General features: G+C 38.9%; 2 protein-coding genes across 9 annotated transcripts; both read right to left on the bottom strand.

The window, feature by feature from the left end:
• Positions 1-77: 77 nt before the first annotated feature.
• On the bottom strand, positions 78-14,491 carry Chd1 (chromodomain-helicase-DNA-binding protein 1). 2 transcript variants are annotated; one of them, XM_077421780.1, is made up of 23 exons: positions 14,351-14,491; positions 11,514-11,626; positions 10,027-10,311; positions 8,591-8,779; positions 8,335-8,504; positions 8,092-8,255; positions 7,848-8,007; positions 7,419-7,731; positions 7,128-7,335; positions 6,763-7,043; positions 5,942-6,668; positions 5,602-5,847; positions 5,186-5,356; positions 4,821-4,944; positions 4,588-4,742; positions 4,152-4,513; positions 3,787-4,021; positions 3,388-3,507; positions 3,073-3,300; positions 2,602-2,931; positions 1,905-2,392; positions 1,301-1,420; positions 78-1,220 (listed from the first exon to the last, which is right to left on the bottom strand). In XM_077421780.1, the coding sequence occupies exons 1-23, from the start codon at positions 14,354-14,356 to the stop codon at positions 998-1,000; spliced, it is 5,418 nt and encodes a 1,805-aa protein (XP_077277906.1). In that variant the 5' UTR covers positions 14,357-14,491; the 3' UTR covers positions 78-997. The 2 variants fall into 2 exon arrangements, with proteins under 2 accessions (XP_077277906.1, XP_077277907.1); XM_077421781.1 differs by having other exon boundaries at positions 1,911-2,392.
• Positions 12,327-19,212, bottom strand: Cdc37 (cell division cycle protein 37). 7 transcript variants are annotated; one of them, XR_013259427.1, is made up of 6 exons: positions 18,975-19,212; positions 18,403-18,536; positions 17,873-18,317; positions 17,472-17,777; positions 12,777-17,394; positions 12,327-12,427 (listed from the first exon to the last, which is right to left on the bottom strand). XR_013259427.1 is itself a non-coding variant. In XM_077421819.1 (5 exons), the coding sequence occupies exons 1-5, from the start codon at positions 19,005-19,007 to the stop codon at positions 17,185-17,187; spliced, it is 1,128 nt and encodes a 375-aa protein (XP_077277945.1). In that variant the 5' UTR covers positions 19,008-19,212; the 3' UTR covers positions 12,327-17,184. The 7 variants fall into 7 exon arrangements, 1 of the variants encoding a protein (XP_077277945.1); XR_013259428.1 differs by having other exon boundaries at positions 12,327-13,935; positions 15,628-17,394; XR_013259430.1 differs by having other exon boundaries at positions 12,327-12,939; positions 15,628-17,394.
• Positions 19,213-19,235: the final 23 nt, after the last annotated feature.

Here is a 19,235-nt window from a genome sequence, read left to right as displayed (position 1 = left end):
TAGTATCGAAAATGCAAAATATATGCGCGTAGCGCGGAAGCAGTTTACTTATTTTACATAACGAAAGATACGATAGAGGGAATGTGGCACAATCGACTCTATCGATGCTTGGGAGTAATTTAGAGCATGGCCCATTTAGCATTACCTAGAACGCGTGACGCTCTACAGCGCTAAGATCTTTGAAAACATCGATCAATTTGTGCAAACGCTGACAATGTTAGTAACACTACCAGGAGCAGATACTATTTTGAATCATCAACTGGACCGCATCCAAACTGTATAATAGAAAATACATACATTCGTGATTCAAATAATGTCGTCGTAAATTTTTCTCACAATTGCACGATAAAATCGAACTCAAATATGCGAAAAAGAATTAGTTTATTAATAAAAAAAATTGTAAAAGTACAATCGTACTTTAGAGTTGTATTCTAGTATAATTTGGATGATTTTCATATATTGTAGATATGGAAAACTCTTTTTACATAAGTTGATTTTTGTGTATAGCGATGAAAATTCAAGGAAATTATACCAGTTACAATTCCCATTGATACTTAAAAAGAAGCGAATACACACTGTTTGTTCGTTCGTATCTCTCAACATTCCTCGACAAATTCCGATACATACGTTCCAATATATAAAAATTTCTCTTCTCGTATGTGCTGAGGATATAATTTTATCTCCCTCGTTTATCTTTTCTTTTCACAATCTACACATATGTAAAAGTTTCTAATAGGGAGTATCATGCACATCCTAAACACATCTCCGACATCATTATATATATTATCCGAATATAATATAAATATCGGAAATTTTTTTTTATACATATAGATACAGATATGGTGCATGCTCACAAAAACATCGGGCACCGTGCACTCAGTACTTCTCCCACGCAGAGACTTGAGAGAACCAGTGTCGTCGAAAACGCTCTCACTTGCAGCAAAATTATACACAAAACGGTTTCGATACCGTGTCACAACCGAGGAAGGAAAAAGCACTAGGAGTTGGCATTTGGTGGCGGTGGTCTTCTATCGTAATCCCGCCTGTAATCTTTGTTCGGCCGCCAATCGTTGGAGTAGCCATCTCCTGCATAACCACGACTTCTGAAATGACTCGAGGCCATATCCGTGGGAGGATAACCACCGCCACCACTATTACCACCATAGCCACTTGGTCCATATCCGTAATTTGGTGGTCCCGACGAGTATCGATAATAATCACTGAAAAACAATCCATATTGAAACAAAATTCATGAAATAGATTATCGGCTAAATTTGTAAATAAGATCCCTATTATTTACCTTCTTTTGTCGTTCATGTGCATACTACGATCTCGATCTCTATCTCTGTCTCTGTCTCTATGATAACCACTGGACATTCGACCATAAGGATCGAAGCGATCGCGTTTGTGATCTCCGAATCTGTCAAAAGAAATTGCAACAATTGAGAAGCAATAAAAAAAAATAATAATAATTATAAATAGCGATAAAAACAAAGATTTCTATTTATGCTCAACCCTCCGTCTGTATACGTAAGTCAAGGCCAAAATGATATCTGCTCGTAACTGTAAAATTTTCAAAAGCCTGCCAGAAAATATTAAATAAACGATATTTATTATATTAAAATGACTATAAAATCGTCAGCTACAATGTAGACAAATGTTTCATGAATTTTTTCATTTTTTTTTTTAAATACAAGCAGGGAAAAATAGTGTCTAACGTGACAGACTTACGTATACACTTCAAGGATGCAAAAAAAAAGTATACAGACAGAGGATTAATGATCTAAGTAATTTTGCATTAGATGAATAAAATAAAATCTGAATTAAACTAAATATGAAAATATAAGTACTGGAAAATATATTTTTAACATCGAAATATATATGGATGTAGAAAATGAGCTTACCCGTACCTGCCGTCTCTCATATCTCTTCCGTCTCTAGGTAACCAATGATCATCTTCCCTACTACCGCTGTAATGCCCCATATTATATCCATCTCTCCTCATTCTGTCATCTTTACTTATACTTAATCTGTCACTTCTGTCATGCCCCCTATCTCTATCTCTGTCACGATCTCTATCCCTTTTCATATCTTTATGCTTCGACTCTTTTTGTTCTTTATGTCGGGACATATCTGCACTGTTAGTGGTACTCGATGTGGAATTTGGCGTTGACGTTATAGGCGTAATCGTAATAGCACCGATAGTAACTGCGGACGTGCTGCTGAGATTGCTGCTGACAGCGGAAATAGTCGAGAGGTGTTTCGTACTGCTATTCGAGTTCTCCTCGATATCGTCAATTTTACGTTTCATTATTCGGCTGTCTTTATTACCGCTGTCTGCCTGTTGTTGCTTATCAAAATGTTTCTCGTGAGACGCCTTTTCATTGTGCTTCTGCAAATAAAACATAAAATGATTACGATTTCTCATTTGATTATTGCTGCGGTACACTTGATGCTACAAATGCTTCGAAACATTCCTCTTCTGCTTTCTTTCAATAAAGAAGGAAGGAAGAAGAACGCTTCAAAGCATTTGTAGCGTCAAGTGTGGACCGCAGCCTATATTTTCTATATAAAAAATGAAAAGTTCAACGCGCGCAGTACCTTTGCGGTACTAGAAGCATCCTCTTTTTTATCAGGGCTGGATGTGGAACCGCCGTTGCTGTCGCCACCTTGTTTCACCAGGTTCTTATACATCTTGTAAAGCTTTTTCGCTTTAAAGTTTGTGAACTTGGAAGCAAAGTACCAGAGATTGCCTTTCCATTCGTTGGCTTGTTCAGGAGATTTATATTCTGCCAGACACGTGGTGATATGATTCCCGATTTGGAAAAGACATCGACGCGCGCGAGCGACTCGCTCTTCTTGACTCAGAGACATATCTGGTGTGTCTAAAGCCTTTAATGCCTTCTTTACTGGCCTCATCTTCTCTTTGCACTGCATGATAAAGTAGTGTATTAAAAAATAATATATTAACAATTCTTCCCTCAATTTTTACACATTATACACATATTATATATTTATTTTAGAAGTCGTCATAAGAAAAATATACAAATCCGTTAAAAGAATGATATTAACCTCATCGAATATTGGTGGGTCCAATTCGCCGATTACATCGACAGCTCTCGGTTCGTTATTCGCAGTAAAATGCATGGGACCTGCGGCTTGCTTATTCTTTTTCGCTTTCTTGTTATCTTTTTTCTCCTTTTTGGCCTTTTTCTCTTTTTTCTTTTCGTCAGACAAATCATCGACTTCTTCCTTAATATCTTTCTTTGCAACGTTCTCTTCTTCTTTTTTAACCGCAGACTATAAATAATTATAAATACATATAGACGTATAATTCATATAAATTCACAAAATATACAAGGCTAGTCTCTTGTTTTTAAAACTTACTTTATCAATTCTGGATTTTGATTTCTTATTTTCGTCACCAGAGCTATCGTTATCTTCTACAATCTCTTTGGTGATTGCCGTTTTCGTTTCCTTGGTTTTCCTCGGCTTTCTCATTCGCGTCTGAAACAATTAAGCAACTTATAGATGCAAACCTTTAAAAAACCTTAAAAAAAAGTATAATTTATATTAGACATATTAATATCACAATTCAAATATTCCATAACTCTTTCGTACATCACGTTTGCTTGTCAAAGTATAAGGAAGGATGAAAGGATGGAAAGGGTTGGGGTATTACCTTGTACTCGGTCTCTAATTGGAGAAGAAAGACATAATCCTGTAGAAGTAAAAGAGATCAATGAAGACATGTCTATTGACATGTCAAATATCAAATGACCTTACCACTCCTAATTTAAGATCAATTTGCTTCTTCAAAATCTTCAACAGATATTCCGCACGTGCATTCACGCGTTTGAGTTGTACTTTATTGTCTTTAGGAAAGATCTTATCCCCAAGTTTCAAACTGGCATCTGTTTTTATCGCTTCCCATGAACCCATGCCGTGCTGATATATACCCTTTAATAATCTAGTATCATCCTCGATAGTCCATTCGCATTCGAAATTGGCTGGTTTTAATCTGTAGTAAAAATATTTTTAATTTTTCGTACTTAATTTTAAATAAAATCCATTAATTTTAATAATTTTTTTCGCTATTTTAATTTCTAATTATTTATAGATTTTAATTAATAACAATTATTTAAACTCACTTAATGTCGAGATGCCAATTAGCACGTTGCTCAGGATCGGATGGTAAAGCTTGTTCCAGAGGCTCGAGTTCTTTAACCGCGGCTGAGAAAGACTTTGCGTTCACCATTACACCACCCATCTTAAAAGTAGGTCCCCGTCTTCTCTTACGACCTTTCCCCTTGCTATCTTCCTCGCTACCCTTATTCTCTTTTGCGGTATTCTCAAATTCTGCTAAACAAGCGTCGCATCTAGACATCAATTGCTCGCCCAGAAAGCGCAATTCCGACATCGGTTTCTCTTGTAAGTCAGCATCAGTCGCGATATCATCTAATCGTTTCAAAGGCGCCGGGAACTTTTTATAACTCTTGATGAATCGTCGTATCTATGAAAAAGAACATCATTGTTGTGTAAAAAATGTGCAAAAAAATCAACCATTTCTAATCAAATGTTAAATACCTCAACATCAGTAAAGCTCTTGATGTTCTCGCGTGGCAAAACTCTCGGTCTACCTCTCTTCTTGGGTCTGTCATCGTCACTGCCTTCTGCCTCGCTACCAGATTCCTCGCCATCCTCGCTATCATCTTGTACTTTTTTTCGCTTTCTGCCTCTTCCTATAAACAAATATATAAGTAGCATTTATGCGTTTGTTCATATATTTTACATTCAAATGCAAGTATTTCTAAAAATACCTTCGCTTTGATTGAGTTGCTGAAGAGTTTTCCGACTTCTTGGTGGTAAGTAAAGATCCTCCATTTCCTTTGATTTTTCTTCCTCTTCCACTTTTCTTCGGAAATTCTCCGGAATGATTTCCGCCTAAAACACGTAAAAAAACGATATAAATAAATAATAATTTTATATATATATAACAAATTTTCTAAATTTCTGAATTTATTTATGAATAAATTAAGAAAGTCTATATATATTTATATATATATAGAATAAAATTTTATATATATAGAAAATTTTTTTAATTGCAAAAGGAATAATATGCTTATTCAGAGATATACAAGAATATACTTTCTTAATTTATTCAGAAATAAATTAAGATACTTACCCAATCTTTACTTTCATCATCGTTATCATTTGGTTGATTAATCGGTTCCAAATCCTCTTCAAATGCTGTTTTAAAACTGGCGACTTTAAAGGCAGACAACAATTCATCGCCAACTGTTGTCGGTCCTTCGTCTCTCGTTTCAGCTCTTCTTAAGATCTCATCGACATCACACTATTACAGAAATAAACATAATTAAATTAATATATTTATTACAGAACATTTGTTACATAAAGGAATATTAATTATTAAAATAATAAGTTATTGTATAAGCATTCTAAATACATCAAACTGATGTTATGTCCGAATAAATGTGTCAAAATTAATACCGCGTTAAATATTGATAGGATTTCACATTTCCAATTAAAATATTCTGCGCTAAACATTCTAACAAAAGTGTGAGATGCCAATAAACTTACAGCTGGTTCCTCATCTCCGTCTTCCTCGTCTTTAAACAGATCCTCGGCGCCAAATTTTAAAATAGCAGTCAAATCTTCTTTGTTAAACGGATTACTGTTGGTCCCCGCGTTCTTTTTATCTAATACTGTCCTCCCGGTTGTATCCATTCGCTGTATCACTAAATGGTCCAAGACCATTTTCTGTTTCGCACGCTCAACAATTTCTTCTTCGACCGACTTTTTAGTAACCAATCGATAAATGTTTACCTATATAAACATGATGTAAATTTGATTACAAAAGATTGAAGTTGTATGAAAATTCATACAAGCGAGCATCGACTCGAAACAATCGCTGGCGTACCTTATTCTTTTGTCCTATTCGGTGCGCTCTAGCCTGGGCTTGCAAATCATTTTGCGGATTCCAGTCAGAATCAAAAATTATCACAGTGTCCGCGGTGGCGAGATTAATACCGAGACCACCGGCTCGCGTCGACAATAAAAAACAAAAATCCTGCGATCCCTCAGCATTGAAATGGTCCAATGCCTGCTTTCGTAGTTCCCCCTTTATACTTCCGTCTAATCTTTGAAACGGAAAATGTCTCCTTTGTAGATATTCACCGAGAATATCTAACATCTTAACCATTTGACTGAATATTAGTACTCTGTGTCCTGTGTCGCGCAATCTCACTAGTAATTTATCCAAGAGCACTAATTTACCAGAACCACGAATTAATTGCTGCAAGTAATCTTCGTTAGTCTTTTCCCTTTCGCCTTCGATCGGTTTCGTGAGAAAGGCGTGATTGCAGCACTTTTTCAATTCAATGACGATGTTCAAGAATGTCGTAGTAGAACCTTTCACGCCTTTTCGCAGCGCTTCATAATTTTTAGTTAATATCCACTTGTAATATTGTTTTTGCAAGGACGTCATTTCTACTCGTAAGATCTGCTCGACTTTAGCAGGTAAAGATTTTTCGACATCTTTCTTAACTCGACGTAGAATAAATGGTTCCAATTGCTTGTGCAGCTTGGAATATCCCTTCGTTGCGGCGTTGTCATGTTGCTTCTCGAATTCTTCCCAAGAGGTAAACCTACATTCAAACGTTATAATAAATGTAAATATAAAAAATAGAATAAACTTATACTTTCATAAATATGTGCTGTATATGTATTTAAAGAACTAACTTTGTAGGCATAATGAAATGTAATAAGGCCCACAGCTCTTTCAAGCTGTTCTGTAACGGAGTACCAGTAATCAATAAACGATGATTGGTGTGAAATTCGGTAAGTGCTTTGTATAATAGGGAATCGTCATTCTTCAATCGATGAGCTTCGTCCACTAGCAATACCGCCCAATTTAAGGCACCCAATAATGCTTTGTCCTTAAGTACTATCTCATACGTCGTAAGTATGACGTTGAACTTTAGTCTCTTCGAACCTCGGTAGCACCATTCGTATTCCCTAATCTGAAAAGAATTTATATTATTTAGAGAATCTCTGAGTGTGTCAAATATTGCGAAACAATAAATGATAAACAATAATATACTTACAATATTACGAGAATTGACATCGCCCAAGTAAGTAACGAAATTTAGGTCAGGTGCCCACAAAAACATCTCTCTTTGCCAGGAAGTCATTGTCGACAGAGGAACTACTAGTAAAAATGGCCCATGAAGTTGTTGCGTGTGAAATAAGTAATAAAGGAAGCATATTGTTTGGATTGTTTTGCCGAGACCCATTTCATCGGCTAATATAACACTGCAGAAAAAAGTGTGTAGATAATTAAAAGATTAAATAAATATAATAATTTTTCAAGCGGCGTTATTAGAAAATCCGCGCACCTATTTTCCTTGCACCAAGAATGTATCATCCAATTAAGTCCATCCATTTGATAATCTCTCAATACTAAATCTTTTTCTTTGCCCATGTAAGCAGGTTGTTCATTCAACGGATAAAACTTGGGTCTAGATTTGAGGACTTTGCAATGTTTGCTCGGTGTTCTTTTGGAATCTTCTCTGTCGCGAAATTCTTTTATCTTCTCTGGCCATTTTTTCACTATTAAAGTTCCATCTTCCCATGTGGCTTCGGCGTACGACAAATTTTCCCATTTACAAAAATAATCGGGATGTTCGGAGTCTGGTTTGTTGTAGTCAGCTGACAAAAAAAAATTATACGATGATTCATCATCGTGACAATTTATATTTATAATAGAGAGAGAAGAGCATTAAATATTATTTAAAATATCATTGTCAGAATAAAGATTTTCATACCAATAATCCTCTCAACATTGTTGTAACTTTTTAGAAGATCTTGTTTAAGTTCCAGTTGACACTCTAAATAATCCAACTCTTCTGGCTCAGCATATTCTCTCATCTGCCTGATTCTGCGTTCACGTTTTATAAAATTGTCTAACTTCTTCAATCCTTTTACCTAACAAACATAAGATTATGAATATTTCCTGACATCACAGCTGAGAGTTAACAAAGACTAGAAAGTATATTAATAATGCTATACTTTTTGTGCTTTTAAAGATTCCTCTGATTCCCACGTATTATGTATGTGAGACCAGCCTTTCCATTTGATCAAATATTGTACTTCAGTTTCCACGTTACTCAGATCCTCTGGATTGGGATCACCGTTTTCTTCGACAGCATAGATTGTCGTCACGTTACCCGTAACTGCACGTAATTATATATTTTGTGTAAATAATATCTCGATTAACAGCATCACGGTGCTAAGCGCATAAAACAAACTAACCTCCTTTCTTGCCCATCCTCTGTCCCAAAATTTGTTCAATAGTTTCCGCATTGTCAGGCTCTGTCGACGCAGCGTTCGATTCGTCAACTTCAACCAAATCCTCGCTATCGGTACCTTCTTCACTTTCCTCTTTATAACTAACTGCCGTGCCTGTCCGTCTACTAACTTGCCTGATGATTAAATTTAATATGTAGATTATTGGAATCTGACTTTCAAACCTTTCTCTTTCTTTTAGTCAATTTTTCTCAATACGTACCTTCTATTATCATCACTGTCGAAGGAAGAGTTATCAGAAGATTCAGAAATATGCTTCTTTCGCACTCTGGCTTTCTCTTTCGCTTTTTGCGCAGCACGCCTGTTCAAGGATTTGCTAGGTGGGGGTCTACGATTCTCAGTTTCATCAGATTCTGAATCCGAACTCTCTGAATTCCACGAATTATGTGAACTAAAACAATAAGTTGTACGTATAGGACCGTGTATGCATTATACCTAACAGATTCGCGTTTATAATTGTCCACTGAATTTCATTTAACTCAATAACTACGTGTTGCTAGTTTATTTTTAGCATTTCAAAAAATCATTTATTGTTTTTGTATAGAATATTCCAAATGTTAACAATATGTATGAAATACACGTAGAGAGAATATTACTATGAAATCGATTTATAAAAATGTGATAATATCGTTAAAAAATCAAATGAAAAAGTTAGGCGTCATTTTTTAAATTTCATATATAACTATATAATATAGAAAGATTAAGATTTTTATAAGAAATAAAGTTGTACAACAGTTTAGAGGGAAATGTCGCATAAATATCAATTCATATGCTTCACAACACAAAAAACTCGTCTATTAAGTTTTTAATAAATTCGAGGTATAAATTATAAATAACACGGAATGTAAAAACGCATTGTGATGTAAACTGGAAAATATAATAAGCGGTTATGTGCAAAATCAAAGTAAAATCCGATTAGAACAAGCAAACAGATGTAAAACGTAAACATTTGTAAATATTTATGCAGTCAAAAGTACATGTATGCACAAGTGTAGCATATCTTATAATAACGTGGATAACGAAACGCTTATATTCATTAAATGTGAAAGCAAATCGTTTTTGTGGCGATTGGTGTTAAAAATAGATGTATCGTGAACGTCGCAATAAATTCGGTGACTCACGCATCTGTAATATATCAGATAACTACGTCAAAATTAGGCGACGTTATTTAACGACCAATATTGATAAGATACCGTTATATTATTTTCTAAATTTATGTACAAATATGCTGACAGTAATGCAAGTGGAAATGAGCAAAAATGTAAAATGTAAAATCTATCAATTCGTCATTCGTGCTCTGTGGTATACAACGTATACATAAACGGAAGCACTCGTAGAAAGACCAACGTATCGACTAATACTGTTGCCACACAGAAGTGGTGTATTGTTACACAATATCTCGTGTAATACGAACGATAAGATCAAAGTTTACAACGTACGGGCTCTAACTATGTATATATGAACTATTCTACGTCAGCTACTAACAATTACGAGCTTATTTCATCTCTCAATTAGCATATTATCCGTACAAATTATCTTGCGATCTCGCGACCGCGATAAGCCGTTCAGCTGAGTTACATCGATCGTTACCGCCGGGTCAACATATCCTCCACTCCCCCGACGATTTGTCGCACTTACCCTTTCTTCTTAAATTTTTTACGACCATCACTGTCGCTCTCGCGATTCGTCGCGAGCCTGTCAGGCTCCTTCCTGGAACGCCCGGACCTCCTGATGCCGTATATGTCAGGATTCTCGTCCCACTCGCGACTAGACTCATGTTTAACTCTAAGCTTTGCTTCGGTGCTGTGATTCGAGCCTTTGCTCTGGAAGCTATCGCTTTGTGCAGCAGGTGCATCCGACTTCTCCGACTTGTCAGAGTCGGAGCCTGATCCGGAGCCGGAACCGCTCGAGGAGCTAGAGTCGCTGCGTTAAGCAGCCAGGCAATATTTTATTTCACTAATTATATATAGATGATACACATATGGACAGAGCATCTCGAAATACATACTTGATGAGAATAATTAACGATAACGTAGTCGTGGGAATAAATTTACCGGATATAAAATCGTTAATTGTGTGAAATATCAATTATATATAGAAATGTACAATTGCCGTTCAACGTTCAATATCTTGGTTGTTTTATTTAATCAATCGCTCGGAGGCATTTTTAAATAAAAATTTCAAGTGATTTAATCTGTGATACAAGTTACATATAAATTGTGTGATAAGGCATAAAAATAAAAATATTATACAATAATTATGATATAATATATTCATGTATCGTAGAATTTTAATCACACTAATTAGAAAATGCGTATATAACGCTAATAAATATAAAAAATATAAAGATGGACTACGCATTGTACACGAATACTGGAAATGTATATCAAGCTTTTCAAAATATTTCAAAGTTAAAAATGTGAACGTCCTCCTATAATTTTATAATTCCGTATCGAGATTCATATTTGACGCGTTGATTACTCGAAAGTACATTGACTAACGCTACAGATTAATACTTCCTGTTTATCTATTTAGCAATGCTCTGGGGTTATTTGAATAAAAAAAAAGAAAACGTTTTAACATAAACGTAACGTATAAAAAGAGTTGAGTGCTCACAAAAAACCCAAAGTAGGGCATACATAAAGTTAGGAAAATTGTTAAGACATTGTTAGTGCTATATGAAGCTGTGGCAATACACAGTAGCCCATTCGTGAGTGGCACCAATTGTGACAAACCCTTACACATCGGAGAACCTGATATACACTTGTATTCAGTTAAATTTGTCTTGCATTAATAATAAAGTCGCACGCTACAACTGCGTTATATAAAAGATTAAACCGATTACCTCAAAGATATATATAAATAATTAATGAATCCAATCAACATGGTGTGGAATTTGAAAGAGAAAAAATTACATTCTCAAAAACATCAATAAAATTGAGCACTTCTCTAAAATCGAAGTTCTTATTTCCAAAATATGAAACTCGCTTAAAACTGAGAAATTCTCCAATTCACGTTGAACGTTTCTTTCACGAGAGGAAAGTAAAATCTTACTGTAATGCAAGTTCGCGTATCAGATCTCATGATTTTTCAGGGAGATGGGCCAAATCCTTGTCGATACCCACCTTTCGGATCCCGATCCCGAGCCGCTGTTGCTGCCGGAAGAGGAGCTATCGCTCTTGCTCTCGTTCTCAGAATCCGATCCGGATTCCTTACCGGATTCAGATTCTAACGTTTTCTGGAAGTCAATATCGACGACATGTAATTTCGATTTCATCTTTATGCAAGATATCGCTCGTCGCTTGGAACGTGTTGTTTGGAATAGTTCGCTTTAGTCCCCAGTTAACGCTCGTCGCAGAGAAACGCCCTAACATTATTATTCTCATTTCGAGAGTTTTTACTTCTGTTCTAAATGGATACAATTATGGGTACAATTACGGTAACAAGGAAGCAAGGTAATTCGCAGTCGAAGGGAGCGGTGGAACTTTTTTTTTTACGCATCTTTTTATTTCCTTCAGTCAGCCCGCATACAGAAATATTGTCATTTCATCAGCACGAACTCGTCCTCCATTTTGTGACCGTCGTCCGCCATTTTGTCTTCTTATTGTTAGAAGAGGAAAACAGTAATCTAAGAAACGTTATCGTACGATTACTTTGATCTAAATAAAAACCAAAGAAGACTAAAAAAAAAAATGACACGTTTAATATATCCCTTATATTAAATTCCGTGCGAGAATTCTTTGGATCTAGCAGCGAGATCCCTCGTTTGATCACGTTTGAATACCTTAAAGCAAAATTAAACGCAGAAATTTCTTCTAAATTGGCACGTTTGTATAATTCTATCGCATGCCGCAGTCGCTTACAATCATATTCGCATGAAAGGAATCTGTTTGGAGATGTCCAACGAAGGTTTGGGCACTGAATAATAGAGATCATCGTTCAAAAACAGGTTATAGTTTTATTAAATACTTCAACGATTACATATCTCAGCTGTCAGTGCTCGATCAACATACGTAAATGCATACAGAAATATGTGTACCTAATAATATGGGTTAATCATATTATTTAATTTGTAGCAGATCAGATATACTATATATATATGCCATATATTAATTAATTAATTTAATATATATTATATATTTTTTTTATATTAATCTTCTCAAACGGATCGAAAGAAGTTGAGATATTTATTAGTAACGTTCTAATTATGCTCGTCTCTCTTGATATTTGACATAGTTTCGTACATTTGCAAATCTCTATCAGTGAACGTAATAACGATCATAATCAAGACTCTTGCCACAAGTATATCGATAGAAAAATATTGGAGTTACGAGAGCGAAGTAACATTTTTTCTCTTGCACAATCAATGCAGATTTTTGTTTGCATACCTATATTAACCGAGCGTAGGCCCCTCGCTCTCTTTCCGTAACAAACGTTAGCAACACGTGCTACAGTTTCATCCAAGGCATCAGAGAGCGTGCCAGACGGTATGATTAAATATTAAAATAACCTGTATTGCAAACTGTACAACACTGCCGACACTGTAAACCACTATTAAAAATGTATGAGCATAAAACGGACCTTTACATACGCTATATATATTTTTTCTAACAATGTTTTGTACATTACAATAAAAGAATGCATGACTCGATAGAATAATTTGAGCTCAAATATTGTTCAAGAAATAAATTGGTTTAAATTTATTCAAAATTCATGGAGCAATGTCCAGTCTTATTTGTGCACTAGGATAATTCAAAGATACGTGTTGATTAAAAGAAATGATGCGTGACCAGCGATGGATAAACTTGTCTACAGTTATATACATATATTTATATACCATTGTTGTAAAATTCACAATTATTTAAGTATTCTACACACATGTAACGGTGAAACGTCCAAGAACTATATCGCTTGAAATTTTTGCACGAATTTGCCAGACGCATCTCAACCAACCCCATTGCTATCTCAAAAGTTACCATTACAAATGTTCACCGACAAATGGATTATTACCAAGCATGCAATTGCTTTTAACGTTACTCTCGTGACGCATCGAGATAAATTTATTGTCAAATTGAATAAAATCTATCGCAATGCGATGCAGTTTTACTCAAGTGTGTTTCGCGATCGCGATTCTCACCCTCATAAAATTGACGCAAAAGAAATCTGCGTTGAACAAGATTCCAAACGGTATAAATGGCGTTCCACGGTACAGACAAACGTCACGAAGCTCCTCGATAGATCCAATTATGTCCGTCACACGCCAAAATTATGAATTTCCCACAAAAATGTTTGCAAGGAACTTTCAAAGGTTGAAAATGCAGAATATTTCTGGCGTTATCCCGATGGAAACGCATCAAAATCACGGGTATTTGCCGCGAGACGTGCGTCACACGTTCCTGATCACCAGGCAGGACCGTGCGCGACAATATTCAAGCTCAATTTGCGAAAATGGGTACATTTTCGATTTGCGAATAAGCATGACGCCAGGCCGAGGTAAAGCGCGAGGGATCGTTTGCGACGAAAATCAGGGTGGTACAACGATGTTTTCTGTGAAAAATATCAGATCGACGCGACGTAAACAAACCTTTATAGGTTATTCAGGGGCTGGGAGAGTGCGTAAAGTAGCGAAAAATCGTGGCGAGGGTGGCACGAGTTCCCGAGCCCGGACGGTCCGTGGGACCCCGCCCTACGCGTGGGAAACCCTCGCGGACCGGCATCGGGGTTTTTTTCGCGTTTTCGCCAGGTTCTCGTCGAACATCGGTGCGCGGAAACGCGCGTGGCTGCACGCGATTTTGCCCTATTCCAAACAACACCGTGGCCGCGACGAGCGACTCGCCCGCGCGCATAAAATCACGCCGAACGCATCCGCGGATCGTCGACGAGGGTAATCGCCGCACGGATCCGCGTGCGCGGGGCCGAAATCCCGCTCGGATCCCGGGGGTGTCTGGTAACTGGCACTCACCTGCATGGCTCCCCCGTCTACGCGTCGCACCGACGACCCACCGACCGTTTATCACCGACGCGCACCACGCGAGCTCGCCCCTGTCCCCAATCGTAACACCGTCACGCGTACGCGTGCCCGCAGATCAGACCGCGTTTCGCGCCGCGGGCCTCGACATCGCGACAAACTATTGAGAGTATCGCGCGCTATATGGTCACGGGTACGCGAGGTAGACCGCCATTTTGTGATCGGGACTCGCTTCTTCTCGCCCTCCCCACTCCGCGGCTCTCTCTCTCCCGTCGTGCAACGCGCGCGCCATCTCGCTGCCCTCTGCCCTCGCCCCTCTCCGCCAATCCGAAGCGCGGAGCCTCGGAGACGCGACGTCGGATTGGACGAGAGCCGACGGAAGAAGAGAAACGAGAAGACGCGCGCATCGCACGATTAAAACGGTGTGCGTGTGCGTACTCGCGCGCGCGCGCGCGCGCGCACACACCGGAAAAGCGTCCGTGAAATGAAACGTAAAATTACTCACGCAAATATCTCACGCAAGAAATACTCGCGATATTAAATGACGCGACATGAGGCGAATCGAGATTCGGCGAAATTTGTCGCGCGATTTTTCTCGCGCGAATTTGAACGAATTCGGTCGTCTCGCGTAGGGTCGAACGAAACGGACGTCGGACGCGAGTTTCGCAAAACGGAAATCGAACGTCGCTCGTCGCACGGCCATTTTGAGCAGCCAACGATTTTACCCATGATGCGCGGCGTCGTGACGCTTGCCTTCGATCAACTCGCAACTCGCGATGCGATATATCACGGGCGGAAACGAACGAAGATGCCACGCCACGTTCTCTTCGAAACGGTCGCTTTAAGCAAGGAGAAAATTATGTAACGCGTAGAGGCGTAGACGTTTCGCGAGACATCGTGGCGATTCGTCATACGCGCGAAAGGAAATTTTACAATTTGTCCAAGAAACTTTAACTTGTTCCGCAATTAAAAAAAAAAAATTTTTTACCGAGAAATTAAGAAAAATCCGATATCTGGAAGAGGGAAAAATCGCGTTAAACGACCTCGCAACTCGCGACTCTCGCAAGCCAAATCGCGGAGAACCGTCCAACGAACTTTCCGAGATTGACGTAGAGACGATACGGAAAGACTCGTTCTCTCGCGCGGTTTACCGCATCGCGATGTCCAACGCGTACGTACCGTACGATACGATTCGTTCGAGGGCTCGGGAACTCGCGGCTTAATTCTAGCACAATTTCTCGTTAAAAGCAGGTAGAGGAGTCCACACTAACCGTCAGGTCGTCGGGCCAAATGGAACGGAATGGATCGGGCCTGGAGCTTCAAGTTGCCCGACGTCGTCAACGTCGCCGTGCAAAGTACGCGAGACGCAAGTGAGAATGACGAGGAAGCGGCAGCGGACCAGCGGAGCGCAGCCAGGCTGGCTTTCCGTCGGGCGTATCGTGTCGGGCTCGGGCACAGGATGACCGTGTTCGGGAACAGACGGACGGACGGGCGCCGCGCCGCGCCGTCTCGGAGAGATTTCCTCGCGACCGCGACTCGCGACGTCGCGAAAACGACGCCGACTGAGCGGCGCGCCACGCCCGTCCCGATGGAAAGCCAGCGCAGCCGTCTCGCTGCCGATGCGACAGGTCGAATCGCGATGAGAATGAAAGACGAAAAATATTACCTACACGTCCGTGGCAACGCCGCGCCGGAAAAGGACGAGGCGCCCGAGCTTCCGGTATATGTACGCTGTCGTCGCTGTCGCAGCTCGATCGAGTCGAGAGCTCGACGAGCGCCACCTGTCGAATTCGAGTTTGACGGCGGGTTCCTTCGAACGTGCTTTCCGGCGAAAAATGACGAATCGGATGAATCGCTCTCAGTCTCGTGTCGTTCGGCGAGCGTGCCGGCTTAAAAGATATATATAATTAGTTAGCAAAGTATTAGTAATATATAACATATTACGATATACACGGCAATAATATTATTTACATTAATAACTTTAGCGATGTACCAAGTCCCGCAGAGAAAAAATTCTTCGTATAAATCTAGGTAGTTTAATTTATTCTTTTCCTTTTCGTATAATACAAAAAAGAAAGAAAAGTAGATATAGCAAAAAATAAGAAAATATAAAAATATAAATGTTATTTTCCTTCTGTGCAAAATTAATTTCTATTTTATTTATTTTTAAGTAGGTACACCGGAAAACGAATGAAATGATTCAACTGACTTGATTACGTGTACAAAATTAGAGGCAAATCGAGGTCGAAAACTAAAGTAATTTTTTAAAACAATTATATGTATATCTCGCAATTTTAACGGTATAAACCATTTGGATATATAATTGGTTTTATTTACATAACGATATTGTTCCCGATTAACGTACAATACTAGTGTTTTGGGAGGGACGTAAAATATTGAAATAATTATGGATTGTGATTAACATTACATATGTACATTACGTAGAAAGATAATTTCAATAGTAACACAATCGTACATAAAAGTCACAAGAAGATCATATAGCGCTTCGACACTACTTGTACTTGTGCTCCTTGATAATCGCTACATATTTCATGCATATGCCAAGTTTTCTATTTATGAAACGACAACTCAGTCTTACGATCTGATTCAACTCGAGTTAACAGCGTGCCAACGCGACGATGAATATCGCGATGACGAAAGGAAAAGCTGATAAAAATAATAATAGCACATTGCCAGAGTTCGCAGAGATGACAATTTTATTGTTGATGTACCCGTTTCGAATTACGTAAATTACGTAAAAAAATAAATGACGTAAATGAGATACTGATTTTCGTTGAGTATCCGTAGTAAGATGCGATTTAAATGCGTTATTCCGGATCTGGCGTATTTCCCGCGGCGCTCTGCCGTTCCTCCTCATCCTTCTTTTCTTTCTCCTTCTCCTTGTTTTTCGCGTCGGGAACCCACAAACCGCTGTCGACGCACCGTTTCATGTGATACGTCGCCTCTTCCTCCGGCATTGTGGCTATTGTTTGTTGCAACAAAGGAATATCTTGCGTCTCGAAACATTTTTGTAAAGCCTGAAAAAAAATATAAAGAATCGAGAAGAAAATTTCCTAGCGTTGATCTTTACGTTCCGAGACAAATTTTCATTTACCTCTGGAAGAGTTTCGAACACCTCGATCGGATCGAGTCCACCGGGACCCAAACGAGCTTTTCTTTCCTCCTCCTCGGCCTCTCTAACCGCTTCAGCTACCTTCTCTGCTGCTCTTTTGCGTATTCTGTCCTTAAACGCTTTAAGTTCGTCGTCGAAGGATTTCTTGTACTCTACCTCGGCAATTTGAATGCGACTGAAAAAGGAGCCAACGCACGCTCGCGGGTCGACGTCCAATTGCTTAGACAGTTCCAGTATATATTGCATACATATGCATTGATGCGCAACGTGTTCCATTAAATTATGTTTCTGAAAATACCCCACGAACATAGAATTGTCATAGATATCATTGGTTAAGTCTGTCTCGATAGTTTAGCTGTAGAACGGTTGCCCGTCAAACTTACCTCTTCCATTTCCAAGTTGATGCACCAGATGACCAAATAGTTTGCCGTATTCTCGCAAACTAAGTACAGATGGTCCTGTAAGAATTTCTTGCTGTCATCGTATTTTCTTAGCATGCCAAACTCCTTCAACTTTGTCTCGTGTTCCTTAACGAATTGCTTCATTCGTTTCTCCTTTTCCTCGTCGGACAAACTCGAATCGTCGTTCCTCCTCGCGGGCTTCGTATTTATCACAGTTTTTGTAAAACCGTCTTGCCCAATAGTATCTATGTTCCACGGTGTCAATTTTTCCTTCTTTTCCATTTCCTTTTCCTTCTCTTGAATCTTTTTCTCCTCCTCTTCGAGATCTTGAAGAACTTTTTTCAACGCAGTTAAATCAGCCGAATCGGTCTTTTCATTTTCTAATTTGGCTAATTTTTCCTTTGTATCCTTGAGTTTTTGCAGCGTTCTGAAATAACAAACGTTACGCGGCAGAAATTAATTTAATTCTATACATACAGGAGAGATATTATTTAACATATATTTGTTCTTACTCTGCCTTCTTCCTCACGTGTTCTTCGTGCTCTTTCTTGCGTTCTTCCATTCTCTCCACTCGCGCTTGATGACGCCATCTGAATAAGGATGGCGTATCGATGTTTGGATGAGTATCATCTTCATCGTCTGAAATCTAACGATAAGAATAGCAAAAGTTATCGATACGAAAAACATTTTCACGTAAAATCTAAAATCATTATTGTTCGATGTAAATTGATCGATCCAAAAAATAAATAAGTCTTTCGATCTCATCAAATAAGAACCAAAGAAAATTAACAAAGTTATAAAGTAGAAGGCTTCAAGTTAATCGCGTACTAAAATTGTAGAAAATGCTCGATCCCACGAGTATTCGCGATACGTAAACTGCGCTCTAAAAACGGGATAACCGAGTTGAGTCGAAACGCCGAGCAGATGACGTTTCGGTAACGTGTCGCAACAACGTTTCTGGCGTACGCGTACGCCAGACGGTCGCGGGCGGCCGGCGAGATCTGATCTCGAGCTTCTTCGAGAACGTTCCTCTGAATCGCTGGATCCCTGGATCCGGACGGAGAACGGCCGATATTGTTCTTACTTCGATACTCTTCCATTTGCTGTAGTCCACCATCGTAGCGCTCGGATGAACCTGCCGTCAACGAGTCGCTTCTACGCGAGGAGCCCGTCAGCTTGGACGATCCCGACCTTTTTTCCTTCCTCTCTTTCCAAGACGATTGTATCTATGTATCGCGCACAGAAGTCAGTCGGTCAGAAACTGGGGATTGCCGCTCTCGCTTCCGTCTCTCCGTCACTCTCCGAATATCCTTGCCCAATCCCAATCTTGCCAGAGTCTGATTTC

This window comes from Temnothorax americanus, unplaced genomic scaffold (genome assembly GCF_048541705.1).
Source record: "Temnothorax americanus isolate GAGA-0224 unplaced genomic scaffold, ASM4854170v1 Scaffold7, whole genome shotgun sequence".
Lineage (NCBI taxonomy): Eukaryota > Metazoa > Arthropoda > Insecta > Hymenoptera > Formicidae > Temnothorax > Temnothorax americanus.
The sequence above is the reverse complement of the archived record's forward strand: the minus strand, read 5'-3'. Positions and strand labels throughout refer to the sequence as shown.

Excerpts from the sequence above, each read along its gene's own strand:
- Chd1 (XM_077421780.1), bottom strand. Across the intron at positions 4,743-4,820 it reads GCAACTCAATCAAAGCGAAG|GAAGAGGCAGAAAGCGAAAA; the intron begins GTATTTTTAGAA and ends ATTTGTTTATAG. Across the intron at positions 3,301-3,387 it reads CAAAATCCAGAATTGATAAA|TCTGCGGTTAAAAAAGAAGA; the intron begins GTAAGTTTTAAA and ends AATTATTTATAG.
- Cdc37 (XM_077421819.1), bottom strand. The coding sequence starts at position 19,007 with ATGGTGGACTACAGCAAATGGAAGAGTATCGAA. Across the intron at positions 17,778-17,872 it reads TCAACTTGGAAATGGAAGAG|AAACATAATTTAATGGAACA; the intron begins GTAAGTTTGACG and ends GGGTATTTTCAG. Across the intron at positions 17,395-17,471 it reads TGTTCGAAACTCTTCCAGAG|GCTTTACAAAAATGTTTCGA; the intron begins GTAAATGAAAAT and ends ATTTTTTTTCAG.